Below are 27,594 nucleotides of genomic sequence, written 5' to 3' on the forward strand. Positions count from 1 at the left end.
GAAATGCTCGCAACCCCCTGGGGCCGGCTCAGAGCTCTCCCACCCCAGAGAAAGGTGCCATCACCCCTTGCAGGCGGGCTTCAGAGTGCGGAGACGCCTTCCGGCAGATGTTGCCTCATGCCACCTTCCCCTGCTCAAGCGTCTGCCCTCAACTTGAACCAACATCTTCTCCTTCCTCATTTCTCCGAAGGAGGGACCAGCCAGCATAGCCCAACGTTTCAAGCTCTCAGCCGCTTCTGCTCTGGACAAGTGGGAGGCCCTGGATTGCCATAAGTGGGCACTTCTAACATCCGTTTTCTCCTCCTCTTCCTCCTTCTCCATTTCTTAACAGCTGCCGAGTCAGGACCGGCCCCTTTCCGTCTCCTTCAGCCTTCTTGGTGACGGCCAGCTGCTAACCAGCCATGAAACCTGGCCGGTTCCCCTGCCTCCTGGGATGCTTTCTGATGGCTGCAGCCACCCTGGGCAGCAAGGTGGTGCCCAGAATGACCTTTCAGAGAGGTAAGAAGCCACAGCGCAGGACGGTGCCCGGGGAAGTCATCCCTCGGAGGGCCAGGAAGGGGGACGGAGGGCCCCGGGCAGGAAACGGGCGCTGAGAGAGGCACTTCCCACTCTCAGGTTGCACAGTTCAAAGTATGTTACGCCACATCACCTTAAAGGCAACAAAGCTGTTTGCAGAACTGGTGCAGAGGCCACGCTGTTTGTTTGTTTATGATTGATTCCATTTATATGCCACCTATTTCACTCTCAAGGGACTCTGGGTGACACTAAAACTTTATTAAAATGAACAGAGATTGAATAAGATATATTTGATTAAACTATTAAATAAGGACCAGAATTGGGACCCAGAATTTCTGATGCTAAGGAAGGCAGTAGCAAAGGGAGTCCCACCCGATTTTATGATCTTGTTGTTAAGTGAATCATTGCGGTTGTTAAGTGAATCTGGCTTCTCAATTGACTTTTCTTGTCAGAAGGTTGAATAAGTTGCATTTAATTATGACAGTTAAATAAGGGCCAGAATTGGGACCAAGATTTCTGTTTTTAAGAAAGGCGGTTGCAGAGAGTTTGCCATGGTTGTTAGGCAAACCACTGCAGTTATTAAGTGAATCATGGGGTCATTAAGTGAATCCAGCTTCCCCCAGTGACTTTGCTTGTCAGAATTCGAGAGGGATGGTCTCAAATAGAGATCACATGACCCTGGCATGCTGGTTGCCAAGTGCTCAAATTTAGATCTTGTTACTGTAGTTCAGGGCCCTCCAACCCCCCCGGCCTTTAGCCTTTCAGAACCGGGCTGTGGAAGTGGTGGGCCAGCGTGTGCATGTGTGCAGGCATCCCCACTCGCACGAGTAGCATGCAAGCGTGTGTGTGCGCACTCTATTTGTGCAAAGCCACCCCTTCCCCCCATCTGCGAAGCCAAAAAGGTTGGGGAACTCTGCCGTAGAATATGCTGCAATGGTCATAAATGTGAGGATTGGTCATAAGTCACTTTTTCCATAGTCGTCATCACTTTGAACAGCCACTAAACGAATGGTTATAAGTCGAGGATGTAATGTCTACACAGCTAGGGAAAAGGAGGGGGCCGGGAGCCTCTCCAGCCCCCCTGGAATTTGGGCAGGTTCTCCCCTCCTTAAATCATTTCCAATTGAATCGCTTTCTCTGTTTTATTCATTTTTCATTATCACTGTTATAACTTATCCCTGTAGTGTTGTGACTTTGATTAGGTATGGGTTGTTTTTATTTACTGATGTTTTTCTTTACGGATGTGTATGTTTGTTGTTGTTGTTGTTGTTGTTGTTGTTGTTGTTGTTGTGTAAACTGTAGCAAGCCTCTGTTAATCCAGGCGCATCTAACTGGAATGAATCAATACAGAATATGCCAAAAATCAGCAATATTGAATGAAAGGCACCTGGGCTCCAGTTAGCACTTGCTGTTTCTCTCAGGAAACCTGGAACCATATTTCAGGCTAGTAGGATATTTAGGCCCCTTTCAAGCATGTGAAACCTCCTGAACAGCATCTCTTGCAGCATGTTAGTTTGATTGTAAATGACAAAGCTTTCCTTTTCTGGAGATGCACTGGAAAACTCACACCGAAGTGATTGAAGGTGGGGTGCCCAGCCGACACCATCACATCTCCCACAATTTCCTTCTTCAGGGGAAGCATCAGAGCTTCACAGGGTTTGTTATAGGAGCCCCACCGTCCTCCCTGCCAACTCTTGGGTCAGAGACCCAATTTTTCAATAGCTGTTGCTGTATTTGCAGCATTTGTGTAGCATTTCTACATGCTGATTGTCCCCCTCAAAGCCCTCTGTGGCTCAAATCCTTGAAGGACCATCTTTTCCCATTATATCCACCCAACCCAGCAGAGCAAGGAGGTAGAGGGTCTCCTCTCTTAAGGAGGTCCACCTGGAGGGACCCAGAAGAAGGGCCTTCTCGGTGGTGGCTCTCTCCCTGTGGAACATCATCCCTGCGGAGACAAAATTGGTCCCACCTTGACGCTCTTTCAAAAGGCCCTGAAGGTACGGTTTTGCCAACATGTCAGGGGACCCCAGAGGGTTATGCAGCCCCTGCTTTGTAGGGCTCTGTCAGCCTTGTCAAGTAGACTGGAATCACGACCAGAGGAGCTAATTCTACCCCATTGTAAGGCAACATGAGCAGAATCTTGCGAGTCTGAAAGGACAAATCTCCCACCGTCTCATTTACAGCCTGAGTTCTTTTATGGGGTGTGTGTCCTTTTGTTAGCCTTTTTCTCCACCCATTTTGCAGCTGTGGGCTCAGCTGTCTCTTATCTGATACTCCCTTGGCAGCATCTCTTCACCTGTCTCCTAAGCGTGTTCCTACATGCCGCTCCTCTCTCTAAAGCAGGGGTCTCCAACCTTGGCAACTTTAAGACTTCAACTGCCAGAGTTCCTCAACCAGCTTTGCTGACTGAGGAACTCTGGGAGTTGAAGTCCACAAGTCTTAAAGTTGCCAAGGTTGGAGACTCTTGCTCTGAAGGATCGCTGCCTGCCCTAGGGCTCCTAAGTGTGGGGCAGACGTGGCTTAGAAGCCCTTATCCCATTGCCCTCATCCAGCCCATGAGGGAGGACCTTTCCCTAGTGCCATGGAGAAGTGCCTTCCGTCTGCTGAAAACTTTTCTGGCAGGGATGCATGGATCCCTCCTCCTGACCCCCTCCCCAGTCCATGCACGTCGTGGTGCCCCTCCAAGATAATGGAGAAAGGCCCGTAAAGGGGGAGGCTCTGAGTCGCCTCTCTTTGCCACTGGCTTCACCACTGCTTAAACTCAAAATCCAGGCAATGTTTGCAGAAATTAAAACTCATGAGAAGAATTGGCCTCGCTTGCTGATGGTTGGCAGCACAACACCACTTCCCCCCCCCCCCCCAGTCATGGATTCCTTGTGTTAAAATGGAAATTAATTAATCCAGCCGCTTGCAGGAGATTTGAAATCCAGCTCCTTTTGGTGCCACCCCAAGGTTGGCCCTGCTGCCTGCCAGCTTTGGCACCACCCAAGGTCCCTGAGTAGGTGAGGGGAAGGAGGGCCACCTCTCTCTCTGGGTTAATTGTCGGCATCTTCCCTGAAGCTTGCAAAGGGCGGGCAGGTGACAAAAGCAAGGAATTTAGGCTGAGTTGCCGTTGAGAGGCAGCCTGTTAATTATAGGAGCTGCTCTCTGGCTTTAAAAGAACCTGTCAAGTCAACTCTGCTTCCTTCCTGGGCTGGAGCTGTTAAGGGGCTCTTCTCCTTGGCTTCCTGCCCTTCAAGACAAGATGCAGGCAGGGTCCCTTCTGCTCTGTCCTCTAAGCGGCAGAGGGTGACAGGCAGGAGGCGGCGAGTGACCGAGCTCTCCTTCGCTCGGCTCCTTCATTTGCTGCCCGGGAAAAAAAGAACAAAGCCGGTAAATCCAGTGGGAAAAATTCTCTGCCTCTATTCTGAAGTGCAGGTAGTTCTCCAGTTATGGAACGGAGCCCAAAATTGGTCTTGCTATAAGTGAGATGTTGTAAAGTGAGTTTTGTCCCATTTTACAACCTTTCTCGCCACAATTGTTAACTGAATCACTGCAGCTGTTAAGTGACGAACACGGTTGTTAAGTGAATCTGGCTTCTTCCCCATTAACTCTGCTTGACAGAAGATTGAAAAGGGGGATCACATGACCCCCCCCCCCCGGATGCTGCAACAGTCATAAAGATGAGTCAGTTAGTTGCTAAGCGCCTGAATTTTGATCAGATGACCATGGGGATGCTGCCAGGGTCGTAAGTGTGAAAAGCGGTCATAAGTCACTTTTTTCAATGCTGTTGCAAATTTGAACGGTCACTAAATGAACCGTTGTAAGTGGAACACTGTATTTTACAGCCTTTTTTTGTGGCAGTCATTAAGTGAATGTGACAGCCAAAATAATGGTGTCGTCCGTTCAGCTGAGTCCGGCTCATGGCGATTCTCTGGGCCGGGACCCTCCCCCGCTTCCGATCTTGCGCTGCTCCTCCCAGTCCTTCTCTGCTCTGGCCAGGTCAGCTTTGAGGGTGTCCAGTCACAGTGTTCTTTGGCGGCCGGTTTTCCTTTCACCACTAACCATAGTAATAATTTCTTTCTCCAGTGAATTTCCCCACATGACATGGCCAAAATAAGTGAGACTTTAAAATAATAATAATAATAATAATAATAATAATATCAATCGTAATAATAGATGCCTTGGGTGCAATCCCAAAACATCTGGGGCACCACCTGAGCACCATCAGCTTCATTCGGAACAGCTGAGCTCCTGTGACGAGACCTTTAACACCATCTAACGCCAATATTTGTCTGGAATAGTAGAGGGTCTCTTGCTTGAGCAGAGGGTCAGACTAGAAGACCTCCAAGATCCCTTCCAACTCTATTTGGTATTCTATATCTGCCTATCCCAGGTCTTGGGAAAGACTTGACAGTGAATAAAAATACCAATTCCAGTTTGAACATCTGGCTGACGGTGTGATGAATACTCCTCCTACTAGGGGTGAGAGGTTAAACCCACCCTGGGGCCTGATTGTTTTGTTTACTGATGGAAGAAGAAAGGGGCTTTTGGCATGGTTTGTATATTGAGTTGATCAGTCGTGTTGGTTTAATTGTTAAATTTATTTGCTTCCCATCTTGTCATGGGACTCTTCCGGGTGGCAGAGCCGGCTGGGGAATTCTGGGAGCTGAAGTCCTAAAGTCCTAAAGTTCCCAGGGTTGGACACCCCTGGTCTCAATGCTGTGATGGAAGAGAATCCTTCACACAACAGGTTGAAGTCTCTGGGAGGAAGGGCATCTCTGGGTCATCAGCGCCGGCTGGGGAATTCTGGGAATTTTAGCCATCTCAAAGTGGCCAGGCTTGACCTGACGAGAGAAACTCAGGAAATATCCCTCTTTGTTATTCTGGTTGGGGGACTTTTTCTTTCTTTGGAGCAAGTGCTTGGTTGTGTCTTACACACACACACACACACACACACACACTTTTCGTAGCCTTTGTTTGGGGGTCATTTTCTTCATTCCTCTCTTTTGGCTGCTTGCAGCTTTCTAAGCCTGGGATTCCACTTTTTCACCTTGAGAGCCTCCCGTCTGCCACCCACTCATGGCTGGTTGAGATTCCTGATGTTTTTCTTGTAAAGCGGCTGGGAAATCTGGCAGCTGTTTAACATCTGGCTGAGCAAGACACCAGGTGCCATATAAAGGGGGGCACCCCAAAATGGGGGAACCAAGAGCCCCGGATTTTGTAAGAGAAGAAACAGGCTCCCGGGTCCTGCTCAAAATGTCCTGAACCGGCCAAGTTGCACAAAGCAGGCTGCCTCCCGGGGGGGGGAGGGTTGATGGCCCCCACATTTGCCCGCCTGCTCCAAGGATGCCTTCCACCACACTATAAAAAAGAGGTTGAGGCTCTAGAAAGAGTGCAGATGAGAGCAACCAAGATGATGAGGGGACTGGAGGCTCAAACACAGAAAGAACGGTTGCTGGAACTGGGCATGGCTGGTCTAGTGAAGAGATGGACCAGGGGAGACATGACAGCAGTCTTCCAATACTTGAGGGGCTGCCCCAGAGAGGAGGAAGGGGGTCAAGCTGTTTTCCAAAGCCCCCGAAGGCCAGACAAGGAAGAATGGATGGAAAGTGATCAAGGAGAGATTCAAGCTAGAAATGAGGAGGAACTTTCTGACAGTGAGAACAATCAACCCATGGAACAGAATTTGTCTTCGGAAGTTGTGGGAGCTTCATCACTGGAAGTTTTCAAGAAGAGACTGGACTGCCCTCTGACAGAAATAATGTAGGGCAGTGATGGTGAACCTTTTCGGCACCAAGTGCCAAAAAGGTTGTGTGGAAACATCAGGCGTGCATGCACGCGCTTGGAAAAGCTGAACTTCTGGGTACTAGCGTGCACGCGTGCCTGACAATCAGCTGGCTGGCACACATGTGCAGGCTGGTTTTCGGCACTACTGCATGCATGAAGGGGTCGTGTTCTGGAAAAGTTGAACTTCTGGGTTCTGGTCCGCATGCACACCCGACAATCAGCTGGCCGGCACGCATGAACACACCGGTTTTCAGCACTGCTCCATGCGCAAAGGACAGTTGATTGTCATGCACGCGTGTGCGCCAGAAACCCAGAAGACAAACAGGCTGCGCATGCTGGGTGACATGGTTTCACGTGCCACTTTGGGCACGCGTGCCATAGGCTCGCCATCACGGGTGTAGGGTCTCCTGCTTGGGCGGGGGGTTGGACTAGATGACCAACAAGGTCCCTTCCAGCTCTGTTAATCTGTATACATGTATTCCTTTCTCCTCCAGGGGACCCCAGCCGTGAGGTCGGCACCTTCAGCCAGGAGGGGATCCTCAGCTATGACACTTTCCTCCTCAGTGCAGACGGTGCAACTCTCTTCGTGGGAGGGAGGGACGCCATCCTCGCCCTCAATATCAGCAGCTCCCCCATCAGGCTGAAGGGGAAGGTGAGTGGAAGCGGGGGATTTGGGGAGGGGGAGACCAGGGGGGCATGAGAGCTGGGGGGAGACTCCCTCTTCTGCTTGAAAAGGGTCGGTTCCCACTTTGGAGGAGGGGAGATCCTGACCTAGTGGTTAAGCCACCAGACTTGAAACCGGGAGATTGGGAGTTCTAGTCCGGCTTTAGGCATGAAAGCCGGTTGGATGACCTTGAGCCAGCCCATCTCTCTCTCAGCCCAGCCCACCTCACAGGGTTGTTTTTGTGGAGAAAATACGAGGGAAGAATATTAGATACGTTTGCCACTATGAATTATTTATAAAAACAGGTAAAGGCAGGATCCAAATAAACACATAAATAAGCCTTGTTTCTCCTTAATTCCTCCCTTCCCAGCCAGGGATTCAAAGACCCAAAGGAGGCCTTTCAGGAGCTGCTGTTCCAACATCTGGATGGAGGAAGACAGTCCTCAACAGTCCTATTTATTCCTTATTAATTAAATGTATTGGCCACCCGTCTTACCATGGGGTAACGCTGGGCAGTATTAAAATGCTCTATCAAGTGGCAGAGCCTCCCCCTCCTCCTCCAAGGCTTCTGAGCTGGTTTTTCTTTCATTCTGTTAGAAACGGAAATGTGGGGTTTTTCTTTGCTTCAAAGTGGAGCTGCTAAGGGTGGCTGACATCCTGTTTTGGAAAGTGGCTAAGAGCTGACAAGTCTGTAAATATAACTTGGTACCAGGGGTGAAATGCTCCCGGTTTGGACCGGATCGCCTGATCCGGTAGCGATGGCGGCGGATGGTTCGGAGAACCGGTAGCAAAAATCCCTGCCCCCCCTCCCCCGCCATGCCCAGCTGAGCCGCACAATCATCAGAGGCTTTTTTTTTTTTTTTTTACTTTTAAAAGCATTTTTTCTACAACCTCTTCGGCCGAAAAAATGCTTTTAAAAGTTAAAAAAAAAAAAAAGTTGGCCATGCCCACCCAGTCACATTATCCCCCCCCCACAAGCCACGCCCACAGAACCCATAGTGAGACGTTTTAGATTTCACCCCTGCTTGGTAGAGAAAAGTTATGTGCCCAGGAGCTGCTTGAAAATGTGTGGACTTCAACTCCCAGAATAGCTGGCTGGGGAATTGGGGGGATTGAAGTCCCAAGTATAAGGTATTTGTTGCAGGGGTTGAGAAACAGTGGTGCATCAAAGGGCTTTCTTTCTAAAAGAAAAAAAACCTTTTAACAGAATAAAAGTTGGAAGGGGCCTTGGAGGTCATCTAGTCCAACCCCCTGCTCAAGCAGGAGCCCCAAGGCTTAGACCGTTCCAGACAAATGGATGTCCAGCCTCTTCTTGAAAACCTCCAGTGTTGGAACACCCACAACTTCAGAAGGCAGGCTCCAAATCTTTTGGGGAGATCAGGGATGAAGAAGCTGTGAACACTCGCTATTCTGTGTCTCTTTTCCGGCCAGTTTCTCTGGGAAATCACCCCGTTTTTCCTGCAGCAGGCGCCTCATTGAAGGGAAAGGAGGATCTCTGCTGACTTCTATGTCAGCCCCACCGATAATGTCATCATGGCATCCTTTCTGAAGAAAAGGGGCGTGGGATGCATTTCAGAAGGGACCCTCCCTACACTTCCGGGAGACTTCAAAGGCAGAGATGAAGACTTTTCCTTTCTTTCTGAGCAGCGGGTTAGACTGGAAGACCTCCAAGGTCCCTTCCAACTCTCTTATCCCATTAAATGCTTTCAGTCTTGCAAGGTTCTGCTAATGTAACCTGAAATGAAGCTGGAGCTTCTTGCGCTTCTTGCCTGGACTAACAGCCCCCCAAGACTAGCATTCACCCCCCCATATCCAGCACCCTCCGAGACCAAGCTCTCTCGTTTATTTATTTAGCATATGGCATATCATACACGGGTTTGCAATATATATCAATATATATCAAGCTCAACCCTTCCAAGACTGAGTGGCTGTGGCTCCCGGCATCCCGATATAGTCAGTTGACTCCATCACTGACTATTGGGGGCGAGTCCTTGGCCCCCACAGAAAGGGCTCGCAATCTGGGAGTCCTCCTGGATATGCAGCTGTCCTTGGAGGAACATCTGACGGCTGTAACCAGGGGGACCTTCTGTCAGGTTCGCCTGATTCGCCAGTTGCGGCCCTTTCTTGATCGGGATTCCCTGTGCACAGTCACTCACGCCCTCGTCACCTCTCACCTTGACTACTGTAACGCTCTCTACATGGGGCTCCCCTTGAGGGGCACCCGGAGGCTCCAGCTGGTCCAGAATGCGGCCGCGCGGGTAATTACGGGAGCTGCATGGCGCTCCCACATAACACTGCTCCTGCGTAAGCTGCACTGGCTCCCTGTGGTCTTCCGGGTGCGCTTCAAGGCGTAGGACCTAGTTATCTTCGAGACCGCCTGCTGCTACCGATGACCTCCCACCGACCCGTGCGCTCCCACAGAGAGGGCCTCCTCGGGGTGCCATCAGCCAAACAATGTGGGGACACCTACCCTCTGGAACCAGCTGCCCCCTGAGATAAGGAGAATCCAAGACCTCAGTGCCTTCCACCGTGCCCTTAAAACCTTCTTTTTCCAGCAAGCCGGGCTGGCTTAACATATTTTTTAACATATTTTTAAATATTTTTAATTGGTTCATTATCTTAAACTGGGGCCAAATTAATATATATCCTTTTAATTGTTTTTTAATGTTTGTATTGTATGTTTTTATCTGGCTGTACACTGTCCTGAGTCTTTCGAGAGAAGGTGCGGTATATAAATTTGAAATAAAATAAAATATATATATATAAACATTTCGCCTAGATCAGGGGTGTCAAACTGGATTACTTTGAGGGCTGGATCAGCATTGTAGTTCTCCTCCGTGGGCTGGCGGGGCGGCAGGGGGGGAGACAGGACGGACAGACGCCTCCTGCACCACTTTACTGGCCAAAACGGGCCAAGGGGGTGGCATGTGCCCCCCCCCCCACGCTTCGTTTTAATCCTCCCCGGCCTCCAGCAGCACTCTGCCGGCCAAAAACGGGCCGCATGGAGGACCCCCCTGTTTTTGGCCGGCAAAGTGCTGCAGGAGGCCGGGGAGGCTGAAAACGGGCTGTGGGGGGGCCGCATGCAGCCTGTTTTGCCTGGCAGAGGCACCGCGGGCTGGATTTAAGCACCCCACGGGCCGAATCCGGCCCACGGGCCTTGAGTTTGATGCCCCTGGCCTAGATTAAAACAAAACACGCAATAAAATAGGAATGTTAAAAACTATGTTCAAATACCAACGTCTAGGCCATCTAACCATTGAAGTGCAGCCTTGTTTATATTAAAAAAACCCCTCAGCTTACAGCTCTCTCATAATTACGTTGCTTTGCTGATGAGGAAGTCAAAGCCTGGCCAGCTTTTGCTTTCTGCTTCCTTCCCTTTTTCTCATGCTCTGCTTCTTCTCCTCTCCCGCCCCCCCAGATCCCCTGGAGCCCCAGCCCGGAGAAAAGGAGGGAGTGCGTCTTCAAGAAGAAAAGCAACGAGGTGAGGGCAGACGCGGCTCCTCCACCTTTCCCCGGGGCCTGAAATAACCTGATTATTCACCTGGTAGATTGAGTTGTAAACTTAGAAGCACGGGTAAACCTCAAGTTATGACCCTGCCCGTTATAGTCGTACAGGTGACCTACAGGGTGACTAGGTGGCTCAGTGGTTATGACGCTGAGCTTGTCGATCAGAAAGGTCGGCAGTTCGGGGGTTCGAATCCCTAGTATAGGTCTCCTGCTTGAGCAGGGGGTTGGACTAGATGACCTCCAAGTCCCTTCCAACTCTGTCATGAGTCTAGGTAGTCTTCGACATAGGACCACAATAGAGCCAACATTTGCATTGCTAAGCGAGACAGTTGTTAAGTGAGTTTTGCCCTGTTTTATAACCTTCCTTGCTGCAGTTCTTAAGTAACATGGTTGTTAAGTGAATCTGGCTTCCCCCTTATCTTTGCTTGTTGGAAAGTCTCAAAAAGTGATCTTGTGACCCTGGGACACTGCAACCGTCATAACTATGAGTCAACAGCCAAGCCTCAGAATTTTGATCATGTGACTCTGGGGATGGGAGAACGGTTGTGATTGTGGAAAACGGTCCAAAGTTGCTTTTTTCAGTGCTGTTGTAATTCGAACGGTCACTAAACGGATGGTTGTAAGTTGAGGATTACCTGTATTTTACAACCTCTCTGCAGCAGTTGTTCAGCAAATGTGACATCTGTAGGTGCAAAATGTCATGGTTGTGTAAATAAAGCTGTTGTTTTCTATTGTTGGCTGTGGCTGGAAGTGCCAATCTGCAGCTAAACTGTCATAAAATGAGGTCCTAAGACGGACGGGTGGGTGCCTGGCCCTCAGAATTTCAGATCTATAGTAGATAGTAAATCCCCTTTTTAAGGTAGGCTGTAATTTATTGAACAATTGCCAAGCAACCAGCTGTAAGTTGAGGACTAGTTGTAGACTGGTTTGCAAACCTCCCCCCCGTCCCCAAAAAAGCATTTAACGTAGTACATCTCCCCTCCCCTCCCCTCCCCTGAATTGCTACCTAAGGTTGGGGATTTCAGGGCCCCCAGAGATGCTTAGAAAGAAGCTTTCAGGCTGCAGACTGCCAAGAAAAGTATTCAATAAATAAAGGGAAGGTAAATTCAGGAAATGATCAAACTGAGAAGTGAAATGGAAAATCTGATTCCCCTCCCCCCCCTTCCTACCCTCCAGCTCAGTTCTGCTTCTTAAGTACCGTTTCGTGTGTGTGTGTGTGTTGAGCAAAATTTAAGTGGGAACTGACTTGCCCTCCCCTCCCAATTCTCCTTCCGCAGACGGAATGCTTCAACTTCATCCGCATCCTGGTTCAGCTGAACGAGACCCACCTTTACACCTGTGGCACCTACGCCTTCAGCCCCACCTGTGCCTACATCGTGAGTCTCCGGGAAGCAGCGGAATGGATCTTGCAGAGTGGTCCCTAAATTACTCACAAAGCACTTTATGATTATTATTTCTCCCACATATAAATACCTAACACACCCTGAGTGGAAGGCAGAGGGATTGTTTTGGTGGAGGAGGGTCTTCTCTCTTACCCCACACAGGGAGACCCTTGAAGTGCAAAAAAATGATGATCGGGTGGTGGTTTTGTTGCTTGGCCGAGTCGCGTTCCTTCCAGGGTTACTAACTATGAGCACAAATCCGTTGCATTCTTGGCAGAGAGCAAGGCTTGAAAACAGGGTTACTTCCAGGCCAGGAATGCACACTTCTGTGGCAGACTTCTGGCCTTTTATTCAGTTTTATTTATTAGGTTTTTATCCTGCCTTTATTAGCTTATAAATAACTTGAGGCAGCAAGCATACCTAATATCTCTTCCTCCTCCTGTTTTCCCCACCACAACCACCCTGCGAGGTGGATTGGACTGAGAGAGGGACTGGCCCAAAGTCACCCAGCCGGCTTTCATCTCGAAAGCGGGACTAGAACTCACCGGCACCCGGTTTCTAGGCCAGCATTTCCCCCTCTACAGTCGACTGGCATGCCAAGGGTTTTGCTGCAGGGTGAAAGTGTGGGGGAGCCTCGGGTTTGCCCACTGGCGGCCATGGATTTCACGGTTTCCCTCCTCTCCCACTCGGGATGACAATGTGGTAGCAACCTCTGGAGGCACATTGACAGGACTTGGGATTGTGGGGGAACTCGGATTTTGCACCCAGGGCCGAGACGCTGAGCTGCCAGCCCAGCAATTCTCTGCAGAGGCTTCCCTGCCCAGGAGGAAGCGAGAGTCCTCCTGCCTCTCAGCCTCCATCTCCGGATTAGTCATTTCAGTCGGTGGGTTCTTACAGCAGTTTGTCACCAGATCCGTGGGGTCGAAGTGATCCCTGGATCAGGAGATCCGAGTTTCAAGAGGGTCCCAGTGGGTGATTTCAAGGGACTCCCCTTCCTCGCCCCCCTCCCCCCGTTTTTAGGCTGCCTTATTTATTTATTTATTTATTTATTTATTTATTTATTTATTTATTTATTTATTGAATTTCTATACCGCCCTTCTCCCAAAGGACTCAGGGCGGTGAACAGATTAAGATTTCATATACATATAATATATATATATATATTTATAAACAATAAATAATAAATTGAGTCAACTTGGTGTATCTGCTAAGACCTTGGCATAGAATTTAGATGTTTATGCTAGCCCTGCTTATTGAAACAGAAAGGTCTTCAGGGCACATCAGAAAGTGCGAAGATCTGGCCTTGCAAGTTAATTGTGAAAAAAAATAAAATAACAAAATAAAATACATGCAGTCCTTGTCTTATGATGACAGTGGAGCCCAAAATTTCTATTGGTTGTTAACTGAATTTTACACCACCCTGTGATCTTTCCTTTGCCACAATTGTTAAATGAATCACTGCCGTTGTTAAGTGAGTGACAATGGCACTCAACGGTGGTTGAGTGGATCTGGCTCCCCCATTGACTTTGCTTGTCAGAGGGTCACAAAAGGGGATCACGTGACCCTGGGAGACACCACGGCCATCATAAATAGGAGCCTGTCGCTAAGCAGCCAAATTTTGATCATGTGACCATGGAGATGCTGCCACAGTCATTAAGTGTGAAAACTGGCCACTTTTTTCAGGGCTGTTATAACTTTAAATGGTCCCGAAACAAATGATGGTTAAATCAAGGACTCTGTAAGCGTGGATGAGGAGGGGGCCTGTCCTTTGGGGGAGATTTCCCTTCACTTCCCCATCTTTTCTTGTCTTGCCAGGACGTGGAGAATTTCACTCTGGTGGCCGATGCCAAAGGGCAGCCCCTCCTGCAGGAAGGCAAAGGGCTCTGCCCCTTCGACCCGCGGCACCAGAACACGGCGCTCATTGTCGGTGAGCAGAGCTGGGCACCTGGGGGGGAGCCAGGGTGCGTGTGTCCTGGGGAGATCACATTTCAAAAAAGACGTTGAGACTTTGGAAATAGTGCAGAGAAGAGCAACTAAGATGATTAAAGGCCTGGAGACTAAAACATAGGAAGAAAGGTTGGAGGGTTTGTGCTTGGTTAGTCTAGAGAAAAGAAGAATTAGGGGTGACATGATAGCAGCCTTCCAGTATTTGAGGGGCTGCCACCAAGAAGAGGAGGGGGTCAATTTATTCTCCAAAGCCCCTGAAGGCAGGACAAAAAACAAGGCATGGAAACTAACCAAGGAGAGAAGCAACCTGGAATTAAGGAGAAACTTCCTAACAGTGAGGACAATTAACCAGCTTGCCACTAGAAGTTGTGGGAGTTCCCTCACTGGAGGTTTTTAAGAAGGGACTGGACAGTCACTTGCCTGAAATGTTATAGGGCAGTGATGGTGAACCTTTCCAGCACCGAGTGGCCAAACTGGAACGTTTACGCTCGCGGCGGAGCACCGGAAACCCAAAGATCAACTTGCCAGAAGAGCAGCTGGCGATGGCTCTGCATGCCACCTCTGACACGCGTGCCATAGGTTCGCCATCATGGGTATAGGGTCTTCTGCTTGAGCAGGGGGCTGGACTAGAAGACCTCCAAGGTCCCTTCCAGCTCTATTCGGATTCTCACTTCTCACACTTCTGCCTAGGAAGACCACCAGCGGAAGCAGGGAAGCATTTAAGCCGCAGCCTGGTTTTTATGAAGGTTGCACGGATCCTTTCGAACTGCTTCCCTGACCCCTTGCCCTGCATCGGTCCTTGACTCCTCAGATCCCAAGGCTACAGTGCTGAGGATTCTAGGTTGTGTAGTCCACTATCATTTCAGAAGCCGACTTGGCCGGGGGGTCTGTAGAGCCACACAGGGGTCTGTGCCGTAGAGAAGAGGCCTTGCCTTCACCTGGCCTCTTCCGTGGTTGAGCCTTTCCTTGCGAGGTTGCCTTGGGGAAGGGGAAGGGGGAGCCCAAATCTCAGATTTCCAGACCAAGCAGGTTCCCATTACAAGCCTCAGCAGCGGAGTTGCTTTATTTATTATTTTGACTTTATTTCTTAAATTTATTGGCTGCCCATCTTACCACAGGGCAACTCTGGGTGTCTTACAATATTGAAAGGATAACACTTGTTTGCAGGTTTTGGAGTCAGCGATGGGCCCTAAATAGGGTGGGGGTGCCAAAGAGGAGGAGACAGAAAATGGAGCTCCTGCCATCAGGTTCAGGGTCCTCAGATGGAGCCTGCTCCCTTGGTTTGGAGACCCTCCCTCTATTCATGCCCCACGTGTTTATAGAATAATTGAATAACAGAGTTGGAAGGGACCTTGGGGGTCTTCTAGTCCAACCCCCTACTCAAGCAGGAGACCTTGTTGCATCCCGGATAAATGGCTGTCCACTCTCTTTAAAAACCTCCCAAAGAAAAGCCTTTCCACTGATCAATTGTTCTCATCGTCAGGAAATTTCTCCTTAGTTCTAGGTTGCTTCTCTCCTTGATTTGTTTCCATTCGTTGCTTCTTGTCCTGCCCTTAGGTGCTTTGGAGAACAGGTTGACACCCCACCCCCCCCCCCGCTCTTCTTGGTGGCAGCCCTTCAAATCCTGGAAGGCTGCTACCATGTCCCCCCTGGTCCTTCTCTTTGTTAGGCTAGACTTTCCCAGTCCCTGCAACCGTTCTTTCTTCCTCTGTTTTAGTCTCCGATCCTCTCGTCCCCTGTTGGAATAGCTTCTTTTATCAGCTGCTACTCTTTTGTTTTTTCTTACTGTTATTTATGATACTTTATTGTCTCTACTTACTCTTTCTCTCAGGAACCTAGTAGTGGGCTTCATTTGCCAGTTTTGTCATTATTTTATTTGTTCATTTACTAAATTTATATGCCCCAACGTCTCACTTTCGAGCAGCCCCAGGAAGTTTATCCTTTACGAAACAGGGTTTTGTTTTCGAAAGCCGCCCTGCTTGCATTCAGATGAATGCCTTCCATGAAGATTTGCGGGGATGAAAAGCAGGCAAAAGGTCTGCAGGGCCCCCCATCTCATGTTCTGCTCATCCCCACCCCAGATGGAGACCTCTACACGGGCACCATGAATAACTTCCAGGGGAACGAGCCGGTCATCTCTCGAACCCTGGGCAGCCGGACCATTCTGAAGACTGACAGCTTTCTCTCCTGGCTTCACGGTGAGGGCAGAGGCGGGGGAGGGGGGGAAGGGTCTTAGCCCCTCCCACGGTTGCCTCTATCGTTTGGGGACTGGCTGTCGTCTTGGCAACCAAGGCCCGGTGGGTAGCAGGAGAAATGCATCTCCTAAGCAACGGATGCTCCTGGTGGGGGCCCAAGCCCCCCCTGTGTGTGTGTGTGTGTGTGTAGATTCTCCATCATCCAGGTCCTGGTTATCCCAAAGGTGCTTTTTCCAAAAGGCAATTGAACTTTCTTGGTTTTCTTGCTTCTCGAAAACATTTCACTTCTTATCCGAGAAGCTGCTTCAGTTTTGAAGAACTGAAAAAACCAAGAAAAAGCAAGAAAGTCCAGTTGCCTTTTGGAAGAACACCTGTGTGTGTGTGTGTGTGTGAGTGTGTGTATGGGTCTGTGTGTGTCTGTGTGAGAGGGGATGGAGGAAACATGACTCCCTGTTTTTTGCACAGACGATGCTGTGTTCGTGGCCTCGTTCAACGTCCCAGGACCCCCGGATGACGAAAAGATCTATTTCTTCTTTGAAGAGACAGCAAAGGAATTTGATTTCTTTGAGAAGCTGACCGTGTCCCGGGTCGCCCGGGTCTGCAAGGTGAGAGGCTTCCCCCGTGCCCAGTTGGAGCCGAGGCTCAGCCGTGTGTCTGTGCAGAGAAGGTTGAGGTTGAAGACCAAGGTTTGATAGGCACCGTCCGCAAATGCAAAAGCATCTTTAGGTCAAACATGGCAGCCGGGGCAATTCTGGGAGTTGAAGTCCTCCCATTTTCAAGTGGCCAAGGTTGAGAAACAGCATCTTCCTGCGGACGAAGCTCCGGGCTTAACCATCGTATCTTCTGCTCAAACCAGTCAAGTCGAGTTTTGGCCTAAGAGGGTGGCTTCCAGAAAGTGCTAAGAGGAAACCACAAGTCCCACCAGACCCTGAACCCCAAACAGACCATCTTATTCCTGCCATGGACCCAGCCGAGGCTGGTTCCTGAGTGGGTCTTTTCTGCTCCCTCTGTCTCCGCAGAATGATGTTGGGGGCGACAAGGTTCTCCAGAAGAAATGGACCACCTTCCTCAAAGCTCAGCTCTCTTGCAGCCAGACGGGGCTCTTCCCCCACACCGTCCTCCAGCACGTCTTCGCTCTCCCGCAGCCGAGGGGCGGCACCCTGTTTTACGGGATCTTCGCTTCTCAGTGGTAAGAGGTGGGGCGGGTTTGCACAGAGACGGCCCCATAAAGCAGGGGTCGGTCTCCAACTGGGGCAAGTTTACGGCTTGCCGGCTGAGGAATTCCAGGAGTTGAGGTCCACAAGTCGTCAAGTTGCCATGCTTGGAGAACCCTGAGATAAGGGCCCTGAGCATGTGCAGAGGGTTTCGGATGGCTGAGGTGCAGCTGGCCTGTCCATTCCCCGCAGGCAGACCAGGAGCTCCAGCAGCTCAGCCGTCTGTGCCTTCAGCCTGGACGCCATCCAGAAGGCCTTTGACGGGAAGTACAAGGAGCTGAACAAGGACTGCTCCCGATGGATGACCTACAGTGGCCCCCCCATGGACCCCCGGCCGGGCAGCGTGAGTGTTGTCATCTCCCTTCCCCCCCTTGCAACGCTGCTGGCAAATGGAGGCCCAGCCAAGGTTTGGACCATCTCTGGAGGGGAGGAACGTGGGGACCCGGTCCAGACCTTCCAGAAACTTCCAGCAAAATTGAGATAGGGGTCTCCTCCTTTCCTTCAGTGTTCGGTGGGCCCCTCTTCCGATAAAGCCCTGACCTTCATGAAGGACCATTTCTTGATGGATGAGAAGGTGGCTCCCATCCACAACCAGCCTCTGCTGGTGAAAGAGGACGTGAAGTACACCCGCATCGCAGTGGACCAAGCGCAGAAGGCCTGTGGGGCTGCCTGCACCGTCCTGTTCTTGGGCACAGGTAGGGCTCCCTCCACCCAGGACAACAGAGTTGGAGGGGAACTTAGAGGTCTTCTAGAGCAACCCCCTGCTCAAGCAGGAGACCCATCCCACGATGGACAAGTCTCTTCTTAGAGACCTCCAGGGATGGAGCGCCCACAGCTTCTTTCTCACTGTTAGGTTGCTTCTCTCCTTCATTAATTTCCACCCATTGCTTCTTCTCCTGCCTTCTGGTGCTTTGGAAAATAGGCTGATTCCCCCCCCCCCACTCCACTTCTTTGTGGCAGCCCCTCAAATACTGGAAGACTGCTGTCAGTCATGTCCTGCCCTGGTCCAATGGTGGCGCATGATTTGAGTCATGGCCCTTGGGGGACAAGAGCTGGGGGCTGGGATTTTTTGCACCTTTTTTAAAAAATAATCAACTAAAAATTCAAAATAAGGAAAAGAACAAACAAAATTGTAAAAGCAGGAAAAGGAAAGCTAAAGTAAGAAACAAATATCTCTGCCATGGGTAGGGGGGTTGGACTAGGTCGTAAAATGAGCCAAAACTCACTTAAGAACTGTTTTGTTTATCAACAGAAATTTGGAGCTCAATTGTGGTCATAAGTCGACTACCTGAATTGTTCTCCAACTAATGTTTGGCAAACTGTTGTTGGAAAATACTGTTCAGTTAACTCTTCTTTGCGTGGCATTCAGCCACGGCTTGTTTTTGGAAGTTCATCCCTTCCCCGTGTTACTTTCAAAATCCGACCCAAATCATTGGGTTGGGGGGAGGCCGAGTAGGAGCCCCCTCTCCTCTGACGGGCGGCTCCAACTTCTGCTTGTCCCCTGCAGACAGAGGCTCCCTGCACAAGGCGGTGGTGGTTGGCCACAAAGCCCACATCATTGAAGAGATCCAGCTGTTCGAGAAGCCGGAACCCGTCCAGAACCTGCTGCTTGTTCCCGAGAAGGTGGGCCTTGGGTGGGCGCTCATCAGCAGCTGCGGAGGGGGCTGTTTTAATTGGGGGCGAGAGGGAGCTCTGCCGGGACCCGCCTTTTCTGGCCCAACTCTCCCTCCAAGGGCTTTTGGTCAGAAAAAATGTCAGAAGAGCACATTTTTCTGCTGCGTAATGGGAGATAAATGGAAGCTGGTTGATAATCCTGACTCTGGTTGTGGGAACATCCCGCAAACTCAACATCATATTGCAACAGAATTCAAAAGATTTCCTGGATCCCTGCATGAAATATATCGTCTGGAGGGCAGTGCTGTCCAATGGCTAAATGATCTGGGCATCTGGCCCCAGCTTTAGTCCCTTCAGTCCCTGCTCGTCTGTAACTCAAGTCTATACATGCTTTTATTCATCACTCGTGCTGTGTGTTTTTAAAAGAATTCACTGCTCTGATGTTTTATATTTTGATAGACATTTATGTGCTGTTTCGATGAATTTTTTAATGGATTAATGCTGTATTCTATTAGCATGTGAGATGGCATTGCTGACAGCTGTGTGTGAAAAGACACACACACACACACTTATTACATGATCGAATTTGGGTGCTTGTAATTACAGCTGTTTGCAGCATCCTGCAATCACATGAACTTTATTTTATTTTTTTGCTGGAAACCACTTTTAATTTCTCATTTCTGGCAACAAGACCAAATGCGCATTGTGGACAATGAGTTCTCTTAATGACTCTGGCGTTTGCTTAATCTGTCGGAAAAAAGGTTATAAAATCTGGAGCTGTCGCATTATGACCTGCTTTGCAATCGGCACAACTATGACCAACCATAATTCCAGGCTCAGTTGCGGTTGTAAGTTGAGGACTCCTTGTATTTCTTCCGGAATACCACATCTGGAATAGTGGAAACCGCCTCCGGTTTGGGTGATTTAGTTGCAGGAATGACGGCCTGGCACACAGCACGGTCCAGAGGGGAGATGGAACATTTTGGATTTCTCTGCAATGTGTCTCTGAAGGCTCAGCCATCCAGGCCAAAGGTCGATTCATGTCAACTGGACCAAACTTTGTTCCTCTGAAACATTTCGTTGCTCATCCAAGCAACTTCATCAGCCGGAGCAAAATTAGAGTCTTGGAATGTGCCAAGTCTTGCCATACCAACTTCGGGGGTTTCTCCCCAAAATGGGTTGAAAATCACCCAGGCCAAAGGTGTCTACTTTTGCTCGGATAAGCCACGAAACGTCTCAGGTGAGCAAAGATTGGTCCAGTTGCCAGGAATCGACTTTGAGGCCCATTTCTCTGCAAGGTTTCCCTAAATGGGTCTCTGATCTCCAGCTTCCATCTCGTTTCGTTCCTATTGCTCCGTCACTCTTTCCCAGAGGAACGGGGGCTTTTTCGGCTCAGCCACAAGCGGGAGAGAGGATTTTTAAAAACTTTTTCAACTGCCCCTCTTTGGCCTTTGGAGATCTGGGCCAAGTGGCTGCGCCCCAATTCCTTCCCTTCCCTTCCCTTCTCCTTGGAGACTCCAGCTTCCTCTACTCGTTCCGAGCTCTGGCTTTCCCCACACTGGCATTGCTTGTGGGGATTGTTTCTTCGGCTTCCGAGGGGAAACTGCAGGAAGCCTCCCACCAAAGTTTCAGCCACGAGAGGGCCGGGCTGGCTTGGAGGCTTCCTAGCTGCTCCCCCTCCCACCCCAGCTCCGACGGAGATGTGCAGAGGGGCGGCCCACACAGGCAGCCTCACAGCAGCTGTTGACGTGAAGTTACTCTGTGCCAAAGCAGCCTGGAAACAAAGCCACCGACACAGAACAAAATGGTGCTTTTCTCCAAAAAGGGGACAGTTAAAAATAGCTGGTGTTTTGTATCCATTCTCTTTTGTTTTGTTTTTCTTATTTATTTCTTCTTCTTATTTCTTTATTCTTTATTTCTTCTATCCAAGAAGCCTTCAGACTGAGGTCTGCATAATACAGGTAACCCTCAACAAGAGTTTGTTTCATGATCGTTTGAAGTTACGAACGGCACTGAAAGAAGCGACCTACGACCGGTTTTCACACTTGTGACCGTTGCACCAACCCCATGGTCACATGGCCAGATTTTAGACGCTTGGTAACTGACTCACATTTATGACGGGTTCCAGTGTCCCGGGATTATGTGATCCCCTTTTGCGACCTTCTGACAAGCCATGTCAATGGGGAAGAATCACTTAACAACTCTGTTATTAACCGTCATAACAATTGCAGAGATTCACTTAACAACTTCACTGGTGGCAAGGAAGGTCGAAAAATGGGGCAAATTCACTTAACAGCTGCCTTACTTAGCAACAGAAATTTTAGGCTCAATTGTGGTGGTAAGTCAAGGACTACCTGTATGAAAGTTCATTTAAATGTACCTGAATTCATGAGATAAAATGGTGGCGAATTTTCTCTCTTCTATAAAGAGCGGATTGAAGCGGATAATTATAATGAGTGATATAAAGAAATGAATTTAAGTTACCGATTTCCTAAACTAAGGAACATTCCATTTTTGCCAGAATGGATTTTCCTTTTCCTGAAGAATGCGGTGCCAAGCACCTCTTCCTCTTTTCCTAGGGCATCCTCTATGTGGGCTATTCCGAAGGGATTTTAGAAGTCCTGGTGGCCAACTGCAGTGTGTATGCCACCTGTGCCAGCTGCCTCTTGGCACGCGATCCGTACTGTGCCTGGGACGGCCACTTGTGTCGAGCAGTTTGGGAGGACACCAGAAACAGGTGAGCAAGGGCGGGAGGGAAGCACCACCTACGAGAGAGCAGAAGAGGTGTGTGTGTGTGTGTGTGTCTGTGTGTATGTGTCTGTGTGTATGTGTGTGTCCATGGAGAGACGGAGTCTCCAACCATGGCAAGCTTACGACTTGTGAACTTCAACTGCCAGAATTCCTCAGCCAGCATGGTTGGAGATCCCTATTCTACAGGATTCCCAAGGTTTGTGTTGATTTGGATCCACTAGATTCCCCTGACCTTGAACCAACTGGGCAGTGGAGATCATTACTGGAGAATGTCCCTTTTTAAGTGGGATTTTGCATTCTTTATTTTATATGTTTACTTAGGTACCTAATTTAGCAACCGCCCATCTGCCTGGTAGAGAGACTCTGGCTGGGGTTCAGATGCAGGCTGGCTGCTGAGGGCCCAAAAGACAATCGTGCAACCAGCCTGCATATAGTGTCACGTGACCGCAATTTATAATGCTCCCCCCCCCCCCCAAGAAACTAGCATTTATTTCCGGTTTCAGGCAAAAAAACCCCAGACAATGAACTCCACAAAAAAGTCAAAAAATTGTGTGTAATCATGTGGTGACCTGCTTAATGGCTGTAATTGTGGGCTCAGTTACAGTTGTAAGTGGAGGACTTGCCTCCGGAGGTTGTGGATGCTCCACCGCGGGAGTTTTCCAAAAAGAGACTGGACAACCATTTGTCTGAAATGATATAGGGTTTCCTGCTTGAGCGGGGGGTTGGACTAGATGACCTCCACAGTCCCTTCCATTCTGTATTCAATATTCTATCCTACATGTACTTTGTGGGGATAACAGACAATCGTGTGGGCGCAATCTGAAAATGGCTTGGAGGTGATCTCCGTGGCAGGATATGGGGCAAGCTATAGGGCAGGTTGTCCATTGAGAGGCTCGCTGTGTGACTGCCCAAGTGTTGCTTGCTCACACTTAGCGGTTGTGCTATGACTCAGAAGTTCCTTTCTTCCTTTCCCTTCCCTTCCCTTCCCGTTCCTTCTTTTCTTCTTTCCTTCTAGGACTGACTGGCTGCAGGACGTTGAGCAGGGGAAGGCTGAGGCCGTGTGCCAGCGCCACAGCGGGAAGGGGCGAGCCATGCCAAGGTCGAGGAACGACTCTGATGGGATCTCACTGAAAGGTGGAGTACCGTCAGCAGCAGCAGCAGCAGCAGCAGCTGAGGAATGGCCTTCAGCTCAGGCGGGTCCAATCGGCCTTCTGCATCAAGGCTGCCCCGGAGGGTGCCACCTCCCTTGGGTGTGCCAGGGCCTCGTGGGAGGGAGGTTGGGCCAGGGAGGAGGGTTTGGCCCCAAGGTCAGAGTGGCCCTTGTTCTCTTTTACCCTCAAAAGGGAAGGGTGTGTCTGACTCTCTTTGTGCAAGTTGGCTTTGAGGGTCAATCTCGCAGGCCTTAAGAGCCACAAAGCGTTTTTTAAAGTTGAAAGCTTTCACACCACCCCCCTGGAAGGGGTCCATGGAGCAAGGAGCTGTTTTTGTCCCTCGGGAGCAGAATTACACCTTCCTTCTTGCTTTCCTTCCTTGCAGTGCTGACCGGCCCGTTCAACTCCCTGCTGCGGCTGCCCTGCCCGCAGGTCTCTGCCCTGGCCAACTACTCCTGGACTTACCCGGAGGGCATCTTCCCATCACAGGAGGGGCTGGCCGTCCGAGACCACACTGGCCTGCTTGTGTTTGTGCACAGCCGCACGTTGGGCGAATACACGTGCTGGGCCAGCGAGAACGGCTACCAGCACCGGGTGGCCTGGTACGACCTGCGCAGCGACCTCCCTATGGACGGCGCCAGCGGCTCCAAGGGCAGCCCAGAGCACCAGGCAGTGCCCGTGGGGGAATGGCGCTCTTACTGGGTCCAGTTTGTGACCGTGACGGTACTGCTCTCCATGACCTTGGCGGTGGCCATGGCGCTGGGCTTCTTCTCCTACCACGACAAGCTGAAGGCCAAAACCAAAGTGCAGGGGTGCAGCGTTCCCGAGTCCACCAGGACTCCGGTGCAGGAGAAGGCCCCCCTCAACGGCAGCCAGAGCCCGCCAGGAGACAGGGACTACCAGTCGCAGGATGCCACTGACGGGACCAAATCCTGCTGCGTCCAGGTGGAAGGTGGGAGCCGAGACGTGGATACAGACAACAATCGCCTGAACTGCCCCTTGATGAATGGGGAGGACGCCCGAGCCGTGGAAGCCATTTAAGTCGGTTTTGACCAGAGAATTTTGTGGACTCTCAGATGAGCACAAAACGCCTTGCACGATTGTAGTATGGCTCCCAAACACGGCTAGCTTACCTCTGGGGTCCATTTTTAAACGTTGTTTGTTCTCGGTTGTGTTTTGTACGACACCACACCAACTGCAAAACTGATACTGGGGATCCGGACGGGTTTCTTTCTTTCCCACCTCCTTCGTTTCTGTCTTCTCCTGCCCAGCAGCAGCAGCAGCTCCACCTGCTTCCTCACAGCCCAATCTGCAAATATTTGCAGGAACCGGAGGAAAAACAAAGCTGGCGTTGGGGGTGTTTTCGTTTGAGGAGCTCTGAGAGGACGAGGGAGGTGTGGGGTGGGTGTCTTCTTAGAAAGACAGTTGGCCGCTCAGGTGGATGACTGAGCCCATCTCCAGAAACTGTGATGCATTTGTTTTTCTGGAGCAGCGTTGCTCAAATTTGTCGATTTGAAGATGGGTGGTCTTCCACTCCCAGAATTCCCCAGCCAATTCTGGGAGTTGAAGTCCACCCATCTTCCGGTTGCTGAGGTTGAGAACTCGGGGGTAATTTTAGCCACTCCACGCATTGTGAGAGCCACTAGAAGTCTATGTTGACTGCAGCAAGAACAGCACATTTGTGTCTTCGCCCGGCTGCTTCAGTTTAGTCCTCCTCCATCTTGCTGCCACATTCTGCCTTTTGTTCATGGTTTTTGGGCCAAAGAAGCAGCTATGCAAGGTCCTAAGCAAGCCTCCTTGTTCACCCCCCTCCCTCCAGCTTCCCTTGCCCTAGAAGTGCCCCCTCTGGCCTCTCACGCTGCATTCACACACGACCTTGGCAGCCGCCAAATCAGAGCCTTGACGTTTCCAAGATGAAAGCTGGTTTTTCCCGAAGGCGGAGCGCTCTGCAATGTTGCTGCGTTCCTCTGTCCCTCTGCAAGCCCCCCACCCGTTTTTATTCTTTTAAGAATTCAGTTTTTAAAAGGCTTCCTTTGCACCGGTTGTGCCAGTGAAGATTAGGCTTCCCTCCTGCTTGGCAATGCCGCCTCCTACCCCCTTTTAATCTGTGCTTTGCCCAGTGCTTTAGGGGAGTGGGCACCGGGGGTGGGGGTGGCTTGATTTTTGACAGGCAGGCACACTCCTTGCTTGTTGCCTCACTGTATTCACTCGTGGAGAAGCAGAGAAGCCATTGGCCGCAAGAAAACCTGTTTTGAACCAAGGGGGCTTTAGTGGATCCATCCAGCCTCACTTACAAGAGGTTGCTTGCAGCCTCCCTATTTTTCTTCCGTTTCTTTTCATTGTGCAGCTTCTCCAAAATATCAGCTCGGCTGGGGAGATGACAGTTGCATGCAACATTTTTGAGGTCATTACTCTGGGAGCTGGGATTAATCTGTGCCTAGATCAGCTTTTTTCAACCTCTGCAATTTCATAAGATGGATGGACGGACTTCAACTCCCAGAATTCCCTAGCCAGCTGGCTGGGGAATTATGGGAGTTGAAGTCCTCTCATCTTAAAGTCACAGAGGTTGAGAAACACCAGTTTCTATTTCTAATGGTTGCAGCTGCTGCCCTCTGGTGAATAAAATGACAGTTGCATCTGAGCAGGTATTTGGTCCCTGCCGAGCACTGGAGAATTTTACTGTTTGGTCCCCACCGAGGGCACGCAGAATGTATTATTTCTAATGTTTATAATCCACACCATTGTTGTTGGTTTCACTTAAGCGTTAGTTGAATGGAAGACTCTTGGGAGCACCTTCAAGGTTGCAGAATGGGAGGGAGGGAAGGGGTCTGGGAAAGACCCCCTCATCCCTGAAAGCTGTTTCAGACAATATTCTGCCAAAAACCTGGGTCTGCCATTCAGTGCCATGCAAGGATGATTGCAAAAAAATACAAAACCGGTTTGTATCTTGTCTGCTTTAAAGAGCTACCCTTAAAAATGTGAGGTGTGAAGAGGACCTGGGTTGCAAAAGCAAAAGGCCAGGTAGATAGGCTACCCCGGATCCTTATTAAACACTTGGTGTATGCATGTGTGTGTGTGTGTGTGTGTGTGTGTGTTTCTCCTGTCTCGGTGTGCAAGAGAGTGGTGTGTTTAATTGTGGTATTGGAGCAGCATGTCTCTTCTGAAGAATAAAGTCGGTACTCAGATTCAGTTAAAGAAATTATCTGTATTATCACCGGCCCGTTTGCCACCCATTTTGAGGAGAAAGAAGGAAAAATGGAAGGAAAGGGACTTTTAAAAAGGGGTCAGATTGTACAGAGAAGGGAAGGGGCAGCGAGCTTCTCCTTTACCCCAATCTGCCAAGGGCAGGCAGCCTGGGAACAATTACGAAACTGAGAAGGGAGTCATCTGGTGGCAGAGAGATGTTGCATTTCAACCGGCAGATGTAAAACTAAAAAAATGTTTAAAACTAGAAGGTGGCTGGTTCTTCTGCCTCTCAAATGTTTGGGTGCAAGAAGTTGGAAGATCTCGCTGGCCCTTTCTCGGCTGGAGAAAGAAAAAGATGTTGCAAGGAGCTGAAAATAGTTTGCTTGGATATTTGACGTACAAACACCTCTGTGACTCTCTTGGTCGGAGAAGGACGGAGAGCAGTTGCACTGTGGCCGAGCTCTTTGGTCAAAGTATCTGCAGGGTTTTTAAAAAGTGCCCATTTTCAGCTCAATTCCATAGAAAGAAGGGCATTCATTCATTCATTCATTCATGACTGGCTGTTTGTTGCAATGTTGTTCCTAACTTTGTTTTTTTCTTTTCCTAAAAGAAAAAAAAAGATGTAAATCATTGTGTTTATACAAACTATTTTTATTAAAAAGTGTTTGTGCGGTTGTCCAATGGCTACTTGTGGCATGATGGTCTCTGAAGCGCAAGTACTTTGGCGCTCAGCTGGCACAAGATGCTCTCCGCAAGGCGACTAGAAGAGATTTTCCTGCGGAATTGCCAATCAGAACCAGGATGGCCTCCCAAGATGGTGCTTCATAGTGGGTTGGGGAGAAAATTCATTTCTTATTTATTAAATCTATTTACTGCTCACCTCACTGTTACAGCAACTGGGCAGTTTACAGTGTGATGAGAAAATAATACAAAACAATTAAAAATTAAGAAAGACTAAGAAGCTAGAAATTGGCCACAAATCACCCTAATGTATGTTTGTGCACAGCAAGCCCTGACCCTGGAACTCAGTGGGTGGGGCTTCTGCAATTGAGAGAGGGGCGTTTTACAGGCTTTAGGCGCCAACATTCTCTCTGTGTGGTCTCCTTTTCTTTCTTACCCAAGCAGTAGGGAAGGATGTTGGTTTCTTAGAAGGATGCTAGTTATCCAGTCCTGCCATGAAATATTTTTCCATTTACAGGCAGTAAAAGGACTTACAACAACTGAGGCCAAAACGTCTATTGCTAAATGAGACAGTTTTACAGCCTTTCTTGCCACCATTAAGTGGCAACTTAACTGCACTTAAGTTACTAATATGGTTGTTAAATGAATCCGGTTTCCCCATTGACATTGCTTGTTAGAAGGTTGCAAAAGGGGATCACGTGATCCCAGGACACTGCAACCGTCATAAATATGAGTCAGTTGCTAAGCGTCTTCAGTTTTGATCATGTGACTGTAGGAATGCCATAACAGTTGTAAATGTGAAAAATGGCCATCACTCACTTTTTTTAGTGGTGTAACTTCAAATGGTCATTAAACGAATGGTTGTAAGTCAAGGACTACCTGTACTTCTATCACACTTTTTGCTGAACTGAAAACAACTCGTCTCCTGTTTTCCCCTCAACCTCTTAAGCAGGTGAGCTGGGCTGAAAAACGCTGGCCGAGGCACCCAGCCGGCTTCCTTGCCTTTGGACAGCCACT

General features: G+C 49.5%; 1 protein-coding gene across 1 annotated transcript; it reads left to right on the forward strand.

Annotated features, from left to right (window-relative positions):
- The first annotated feature begins 401 nt into the window (after positions 1-401).
- On the forward strand, positions 402-24,137 carry SEMA4A (semaphorin 4A). The gene is made up of 14 exons (XM_070950914.1): positions 402-498; positions 6,780-6,937; positions 10,368-10,430; positions 11,734-11,832; positions 13,654-13,765; positions 15,867-15,983; positions 16,446-16,585; positions 17,000-17,169; positions 17,387-17,537; positions 17,700-17,889; positions 18,702-18,817; positions 21,388-21,545; positions 22,575-22,693; positions 23,096-24,137. Exons 1-14 carry the CDS (start codon positions 402-404, stop codon positions 23,749-23,751), a joined length of 2,346 nt encoding a protein of 781 aa, XP_070807015.1. The 3' UTR covers positions 23,752-24,137.
- Positions 24,138-27,594: the final 3,457 nt, after the last annotated feature.

Source organism: Pituophis catenifer, unplaced genomic scaffold (genome assembly GCF_029215685.1).
Source record: "Pituophis catenifer annectens isolate HBS135680 unplaced genomic scaffold, rPitCat1.0.hap2 SCAF_10, whole genome shotgun sequence".
Lineage (NCBI taxonomy): Eukaryota > Metazoa > Chordata > Lepidosauria > Squamata > Colubridae > Pituophis > Pituophis catenifer.